The sequence below is a fragment of the Nomascus leucogenys genome, chromosome 15, assembly GCF_006542625.1.
Source record: "Nomascus leucogenys isolate Asia chromosome 15, Asia_NLE_v1, whole genome shotgun sequence".
NCBI lineage: Eukaryota > Metazoa > Chordata > Mammalia > Primates > Hylobatidae > Nomascus > Nomascus leucogenys.
The window spans coordinates 24309357-24318432 of record NC_044395.1 but is presented as its reverse complement, the minus strand read 5'-3'; the positions used below and the strand labels follow the sequence as shown (position 1 = coordinate 24318432).

At 39.8% G+C, this 9076-nt stretch overlaps 1 protein-coding gene across 3 annotated transcripts in view; it reads right to left on the bottom strand.

Moving 5' to 3' along the window:
• Positions 1-2748: 2748 nt before the first annotated feature.
• Positions 2749-9076, bottom strand: part of ARHGAP20 (Rho GTPase activating protein 20) — a 131564-nt gene continuing 125236 nt past the window's right edge. For all 3 annotated transcript variants that reach the window (XM_004090569.3, XM_003253110.3, XM_030829348.1), the window contains 2 exons: positions 8020-8134; positions 2749-6928 (listed from right to left, as the gene is read on the bottom strand). In XM_004090569.3, coding sequence (XP_004090617.2) covers positions 5073-6928; positions 8020-8134 — 1971 coding nt within the window. In that variant the 3' untranslated portion in view covers positions 2749-5072. The remainder of the gene's footprint in view (positions 6929-8019; positions 8135-9076) is intronic.

Genomic DNA, 9076 nt, shown 5'->3' with positions numbered 1-9076 from the left:
ATTTTAAGAGGAAAAGTTTAAAAAAAAAAAAAAGAACCTGTGGTCAGAATGAGGTGCCAGCTGAATGTACCCAGGACACAAGATCTATTGTGAGCATTAAATGAAATACTACATGTAATACATTCATCACCAGTGCATGCATGCAACTAAGTACCCAATAAATGTTACTGTTCCCACTCTTCTACACAGCCCAATTTTTCCCTTCTCTGTTTAAAGTCCTTGAGGACATTAATAATTTGTCTTTTTCACCTTGTATCACTAGGGTCTGGAACAGTACCTGGCAATGAAAAAGTTTAGCTGCCTGAATAACATTTTATCACTTTTAACATTTGCATTTCCCCAAGCCATGCTCTTTCCTTCTTTTCAGTTTTTTTTCTTAAACTCCCTGTGATTCAGTTTCTTGTACGAATTATAATGCTTACTTAAGGCTTTCCCCTCTCTCTACTCACTTGCTGTGCCATCAAGCAGGAAGCGTCTTGTGTTCATGTATTTTGATGATTCTCTGCTACTTAATCATACCCTTCTTGGGAAAACGTACACATTTCCTTTCCTCCTGAAAATTTTAGGCAGTAACAATCACAGCCCCTGTGATCTAGCAGAGAAGGCACATTTCTTTGTAGCACTCATTTTATTTGCTTAGAGTAATGGAACTACCTCACAAGTTTTTAGCTGATTTATTCACTTCATAGCAGATAAAGCGGCTGCAAGGAGAAGCCCTAAATTTAATTCCAAGTTACTGTAATCTAATATCAAGTCTAGACTATAACAACTAGCATTTAAATCTTAATGTCGCCAAAGCCTATATATTACCATGTAAAATTCAACTCCAGAAAACATATATTTTGCTTTAACAAATGTTAAAATATATTTTGATCAAAAAATGTGTATGTGTTCTGGTGCTGCACTATGTGAACACACATTAAAGAACAATGCTCAGCCGGGTGCGGTGGCTCACGCCTGTAATCCCAGCACTTTGGGAGGCCATGGCAGGTGGATCACCTGAGGTCGGGAGTTCGAGACCAACCTGACCAACATGGAGAAACCTCGTCTATACTAAAAATACAAAATTGGCTGGGCGTGGTGGCGCATGCCTGTAATCCTAGCTACTTGGGAGGCTGAGGCAGAAGAATCACTTGAACCCGAGAGGCGGAGGTTGCCGTGAGCCAATATTGTGCCATTGCACTCCAGCCTAGGCAAAGAGGGTGAGACTCTGTCTCAATAAAAAAAAGGAGCAATGGTCATCCAATACCATCATTTCTGTGTACTTCATTGGGATTTCAAAACAAAACTTTCCAAATTACAACCCAGAGCCCTCTGTCAATTAATTCTACCATAACATCTGACATTATGGAGTGCAGAGCTAGAGTTCATGGTATTTAAAAACAAACAAACCTGAATGCAACATGAAGGTGGCTCAGGAACAGGGTAAAATGCTAGCTCAGGGTAAGTCAGCACAGAACTCAAGAATACTTAGAAACTTACCTTATGAGAAATCCTCGCAGCCACAATAGATGTTGAAGAAAGTAAACATTTTATCCAACTTTATTATTCAGGGAATAAAAATTATTTACTAAAATTTTTTTGTAATGAATTTTTCTTTGCATTGGAATAGGCGGTTTGTAAAGATGTTCTCTGTGTCGTTAAAACATGAGCTGGCACTTTGGGAGGCCGAGGCGGTATCACCTGAGCTCAGGAGTTCGAGACCACCTAGGGCAACATGGTGAAACCCTGCCTCTACTAAAAATAAAAAAAAAAAATTAAGCGGGTATGGTGGCACGCACCTGTAGTCTCAGCTACTTGGGAGGCTGATGCAGGAGAATTGCTTGAGCCCCAGAGGCGAAGGTTGCAGTGAGCCGAGATTACGCCACTGCACTCCAGCTTGGGCTACAGAGTGAGACTCCGTCTCAAAACAAAAACAAAACAAAAATGAAAACAAAACAAAACATGACCTGGAAGGAAAATACGAATTAAACACTTGCCACCAAAATTTGGATGAAGACACATAATATTCCTAGAATTATTTTTTCAGCAGAAACAATAAGGCATTGGTTCAAAGATACACATTAGATCCCTTCGAATCAATGTGATGTCATGAAAAGTAGAAAAGCACAAAGGAGATAATCTCTTAAATTCAGTGCTTTTAGATTAAGACTGTTTTAAAAAAGTGAAATTATCATTGTGTTTCTTTAATATTTAGAGAGAAATCCTTTCTGGACTAAAGTAGTGTATGTTTTTGAATCCCTTTGAAATAGAGATTAACTTTACACAGAGGGAACCTCAGCCAACTTTCAGATGGCAAAGCTGTAGTAGTCATGACAATCTTGTCATATCAAATACATTTATATGACCTGAAAAGCACTGATGTCTTGGTATGTGTCTGGGGCCATCTGGGTATTCTGGTTAGAATGGTCCAAACTTAGATAAGAAAACCTCACACAATCGAAGTGATCTGATGGTTCTTTGACATAAGAATACTGACTATATCTCATTCCAGGAGCACAGTGAAAACATAATGCCTAAGAAAATGAAGACTTTGTATCTAAAGCATGACTTGTTTGGTAAATAAATAACAGACATTAGAAAAAAAGTATTTTAAAAAACCACTTTTCCTAAAAAGACAGACTGACCACGGGTTCTGACTAAAAGCTCAAGGTTCAAATTCAACATTAATTATACTCTATGAAATTTCCAACGTTAGGCAGAGACTGGGATCATTAACTAGAACAATTCTACAAAGGGCAATATTGCTCTGGTGGGATGGTTAATTCTGCAGAATGGCATTTTATTTAACAGACAGCATGGACTTCATACGTATCCATTATCAGTGCCTTGAAAACCAAACAACTTTAAAAGTTAGCAGCAGTTTCTGCAAGTACAAAAATACACATTTATTACATAACATATGGTAGTAAAATTTGTCAAGATATATTATACAAACTCAAAGCATTTTAGATAAAGCATCAGTCTAATATATTATAGATTGATGGAGTATAATAAAATGACATATAGTCTGTCTTCAAATCATACAATATAATACTTTACAGCAATATTAACAAACTATTCACATTAAGAATTACAGGAGTATCTAAGGGAACACAGATAGTAGGAATGGTTATTAAAAACCCTCAGCAACTATTTTCTTCTATGCTTCAAAGTGGGTGATTTTTTACCTGCTAATATGAAAAAAAAAAAAGGCAATTTCTTCCAGAAAGACACTCCAAGCCATAAGAGCTTCATTCACATCTTGCAGTTCTGACAGTAGTATGCCCTAAGGGAAAGGGGAGTCCCTGCTGACTTTATATATTGTACCAAAAAAGATGCATATGGACACTTAGGAGTCTTAATATGTGGGACTGGTTAGTTATAAAGTGAAATCGACTTCACATCTGTGACTCAGATGGCCAGTGTCACGAAGTAGCTCTTTGGATACAGAGTTCTAAGAGATCACTGTAATGGTTAGCGTAAACAGGGCCATGTCCCCAAGAGGTAGGTAGCACCTATAGCTAATACTGAAATAACTTCTTCTGTCTTAGAGAAAACATTTTTTTCCCCTATAAATGAAAATGCAAACTTTAGAACAAAAAAGATAGAACATTTGATATGACCATTTTCTGGTGATTAATAAGACAAATAATCTGGAATAAGCTAGCTTGTGAGAGAAAGATCCATCTAATGGTGAACTAAAGAGAATAAATGGGCTCAGAGCAACTTCTTACAGGTAAGTACTTAATGTGAAAGAAGATGCACATCATTTTTAGTGCCATCCCTGCATACTAGTTGGCAAGGCCTGATAATCTATTCCTAGGTGATGAGATGTACTGCTGTAACCTTTAAGTAAGTCAAGAAAGCGGAGAAAGGTCCATGGATATAAAATAAACCAATGGAATATAAGCCATGAAACATTTGGGGCAAAAATATGGAACAACGTCTGGAAGTGAAACCAAAGCAAGTGGCTGTCTGAGAAGGCCTGGTAGCCACTTTGTTGGGTATTCTATTGTGGGACTCCTTATAACCTGCCAACCTCAATATTGCTCTCTCAATTGCCAAACTATAAAAATCAGAAAAGGGATGATTTATAAGTATGTTTTTTCTGGCTGACTGTAATCTAAGAGGCAGGACTGTGCAGAAACATTTCAGCAAAGTGATGCCATGGTTTGATCACATGCTAACAGCATTCGTGTAATTGAGAAAGGACAGTTGTTGTGGTCTTTTCCTCTACATTGAGAGTGAATGCTGTCACGAGGTCACCTTCTAAATAGAAAAAGTTGCATTTCTGAAGAATGCTCCTAGTCAGAGACACCTTTGAAAAGGGTACTGAAATGAGCAGCCATTTTCATCTTTCTCCTCACAACTCTGTTTCCTGAAGCCTTGCAAAGCACTTCAACACGGATGAAAAAACAAATCGACAAATACAACCAACAAAACTGATAACATGGTACCGATGGCTTTTGAGTCACTCTGTTTTTCTCCACTCTAGCTGTAGCAACGGGCTGGTTCATGGAATGATTCTGTAAGGACATGTGATTAGTAAGATCCCACAAAAATGGCCACTGGCTTAGATTTAGGGAAAGATTTTACATGATGTTCTTCATTACTGGACACACTTAATGTTTGCTTAGTGGCATTTTCCTTGCCTACTTATTAAAAACATTCCATGGAATGTAGATGGTTTCTCTGTACCCTTCCCCTCTCTCCTCAGGCCCCTATTCCTCATTCCTGATATCTTGGTCTTTTCAGGACATCAATCTCACAGACTGTTCCCATAAGTGGTTCCTCTACAGAAGATGCTTTCTCTAGCTCTCAGTTAGTATCTCTAAAACCACATGACAGGACCAATCCTAACCTTTAATAAGAAAAAGCCTCCCAAACACTTAGGTGACAAAATTTTTAGCATAAAGTATTTGTCAAGTAGTCTCGATAAAGAGAATTATTTCGTTGTCCTAAGTATTAGCAATGATAATCCTTATGCTACCTCTCCCAGGTATCTTATACAAAAGGGTCATAATAATTATTGTCTATTAATTATTATTAACCCAGTTTCTGTTCTTGTGGACATCAGATTCTTATTATGGTTAAGTGTCTTTGGTTAAATACCTGTCCTCAATGTCGCAGACCAGTGTAGGCCCTGACTCTGGGCTGGTCACATCCTCTAGAGTCCAAGAGCTGGCTGAGGCTCTTTCCCAAGGCAGAGAACCAGAAGAGCTCTGACTACCAGGCTCTATTTCCTCATGTGACTTCATGCACAGCTTAAGTCTGCTCTCCACCAGGCTGAATGGAGAGCTACAGTGTCTCTCTGAGTCCTGGAAGGGAGAAGAACTACACCTTTGGGCTGACTGCACAGGAGCCAGTCCTTCAGCTGCCCTTAAGGGCAAGTCTTTTTGTTCCTCTTGCAGTGAGCTGGCTTCTGGAACACCAGAAGCATGTGGGGGTGGCTCTAAGGGTCCTTTTGGAGAAGCTATTTTCTTTTCCTCTGGTCTGGCTGCCTTTGCTTTCTTTTTGAGGGACCAGTTTTTCAAACTGGCCACACCATTTCTCAACCATGTGCTGGGATGAAGAGTTACAGAATGCATTTGTGAATGCCACTCCATGGTGTCCTTCTTTGTATAGGCTGGGCGGCTGCAAGCCTGCCCTGATGAGGGACCGGGCATTCCAGAAACATGGCTGGCATTGCTAAAGTCAGGAGAAAGCTCTTCCTGTTTTCTCTGAGCCTGAAAAGTGCAATCTATTGGAGAGGAAGTCTCAGTGGGTGTAAACACAGAGTGTTCAGAAATCTGAGAAAAAGCACTGTCTTGGGAGCTTACTGATGAGCCGGATGGGGAAGTGCCTGGGGAGGATAAGCTGGAATAGCTGGTCCTTGGGCAAAGGTTTAATCTTGGGGGTAAAACCTTCTCAGTGTTTTGGTTTGTGGCACTACTCTTGCCCACCTCAATCCCCATGACTAAACTCTGATTAATAAGCTTCTGCCCCTCCATTTGCAAAGACTTATGCCGTTTGAGATAATCCTCCTCTCCATGCAAGAGACCGGCTTCACAGCTGGTTTTATGTTGTTTCTTTGAATAAATTCCCCTGAGATAGGTCAGCTTACGGTTCTGGTCTTCTATGTTGGGCTCTGAGCAGCGCCGATGTGTCCTTGGACCCTTGAGGGCATCTGCTGTGTGTGGTGGGGAGTATCCAGATGTAACCACATCAAAGGGCTGGTTCTTGGAATGATTCTGTGAGGACATAGGACTATAAGACGCCACAGAAATGGCCACTGGCTTGGACTTAGGGAAAAGTTTCACATGATTTCCTTCACTGCCAGACAAGCTTTTCTTCTTAGTGTTTTGAGTAGCGGCATTTTTCTTGCTGACATCAGTGCCTGTGACTAAACTCTGTTTAAAACATGTCTTTCCCTCTTCCTGGAGGGGTTGATTCTGCTTCAGATAGTCTTCATCTTTTTGAGAAAGAATTTCATCACAGCTGGACTTGCGTAGCTTTTTCTGATAAAACTCCCTGAGGTAGGAAAGCTTTGAATCCAGATAGTCGATGCTGGGCTCTGAGCAACGCCGGTGTCGCCTCAGGCTTTTTGCAGCATTTGCTGCAGCTGTGGACAGGTAGCTGGGTGTGCACATGGCAGACGGGGCCCTGGCATGATCCCGCAGTGGGATCTTTGTGTACACTAAAACGTTCACCGGCTTGGATTCAAGAGGCCATTTCATTTGAACATCTTCATCTTTAGAATGGGCCAAGTCAAAGTCGCTTAGGGTTAAAAGGCCTTCCACCTCGGGCTGGTCAAGATCATAGTCACTGAGGGTTAAGACAGAGTCCATGCTTCTGCTCCCTTGGCCAAGTTTCTTTACCAAGTCACTGCATGGTGCATCAACATCCTCATTTAGCTCATTTTCCAAGCTGTCATAGGAGGAGTCATTCAGTTGAAAGCAAGAAATATCTGTCAGAAAAATTAAACCATGATTAACATATTTACTTACCACAAATATACTCATGCTTCCTTAAGAACAAACTATGGTGCTTAGCTGAATTCTCTTTTCATGTGGAGTGTTTAAATTCCTACTCTCAAGAAAGAATCTTTCACAATCTCAATTGTTAGTGAAGAATAAAAATAAAATTGCTGGGATATAGGAGATTTATCTCAGTTCCTGACGAATGGGCTTTCCTTAAGTAACATTTTCTTAAAGCAAGGAACATGTCATATGACCAAGAAATGGTAAAAAAAAAAAATGAAGGAATTAATGCCTTCATAGTATAAGTATATCCAGATTCTTAGTAAGACTCTGCCTTCTAACAGATTGCTCGTGTTATACATACTTAACACTAGTCTTGGGGAAACCATTTACTAACTCTAACAATGTCTCTTAATATCCATAACCTTATTTAATCTTTACAACAACCATAAAAGTTAGACATTATTTTTATCCACATTTTAGAGATAAAGACGATGTTCAGTGGCATAGAATAGCTGGCCAAAGATAACATATCTAGTACTTGATGGCACAAAGATTCATATTCTGAAGGCAGCTGTATGTCTTCGAATTCAGTGTTCCCCCACCCTCCCAGCCAAATGATGCTAGTTGTTTCAAACTGTTTCATAGCACACCAGAATTCTGAGGTGTCTGAGGGACCAGTACGAGGAAGGAGAGGACGAAAAAAAACCAAAAAAACAAAAACAAAACACTCATGCCTCCACTACCTCTGGGCTTTCTACACCAGTTTCAACCACAGCAGTTCTGTTACATATATTAGGGTTATTCATAAAGTTAAAAAGCCCATCAAAAAACATCATGCCACAGCATGCTGCCACTAACTTATTGAAGGCTGGAACCTAATCTTTATATAGTTCTTAATCCCACTACACTGTTAACATATGCTGACCTATTGGCAGGCCATCTAAGGAAGGATCAAAAAGCCCTGGGCCCCACTGACCTGGATCAGAGGCTCCTTTCACTTTAGTTGCTATGGGCTCCAGGAAAACCCCTATCCCAGCATGTTTACAAAGAAAACCAATCCAATTATTCACAATACCTGAGGCATTCTCTCTAGTGTCACATCTCACTGAAACCTCTCTGAAGAGGGAAGTGATTTCTTCTCCAAATATCCTAAGGCAGTTCTCAATCAGAAATTGTATAAGCAGGGAAACCTGTAAGAAAAAGGACAAACGAAGTACTACTTTTCATATTACATGTTTATAAATCACATTTCATATATAAATCCTGATTTTTAACAAAAAGCACATGTACCCAGAGAAAAATTCATATCTACTTTAAAAGTACATTAAACAGTTTTCCCTAAAAAACTATGATACTTTTAAAAGTAGTTTGGGCATAGAAATGTAATCAGTGGACTAAAGTTATTATTTGTAGCCCTGGCTTAATGTTAACAGTTTATACCAATGGCTCTGTCTGTAAAATTGGGTGAAGAAATAGATTTTGTTATTAAAATTTATAAAGAATCATTAGACAAAGACTTATGAAAACTATTTCTTGTGTAAAGGGCAGGCTGTCATAAGCTTGGGAAGAGGGCTCATCCGCGAGTGCACTGTGAAGGAGAAAGACACCTAGGAAGAAAACTTGTGTTCCTGACAGTCTCTACCCAAGCATTTGGCTGACAGGTCTATCCATGTACTGCCACCTTCTGATAGGCTCCCTAACAAGAGGTGCTTGCCGGGAAAGGTAAGAGTTTATTAGGGAGCTTTGTGACTCCACTGAGAAGTACTGGAACCTTTCTGAAGTTTCCTTGCCCCAGCAGCTGAGGCCAAGGGGCAGGAGAAATGTTAAGAGAAAAGGGAACTGATATCCCCACACCCCTTATTAACTGTCAGGGACTACAGGAGTGTGATTTCAAGTAACTACTGTATTATCACCGACTCCATTTTATTTTTAGACGAGGACACTGTGGGTCAATGTAACTTTGCCCAAGATTGTACATCTGGCAAGGGGTGGAGCTGAGAATGGAAGCTTAGCTGTCTTAGCTCCAAAGTCCTTTTTTTTGTTGTTTAAAAAATCATATCAGCTGCTTTATCACTTTACGATTTTAGTCATAGTGTTTAGCCTCCTTAAAGGGAAAAGAGAAGTAACCCATC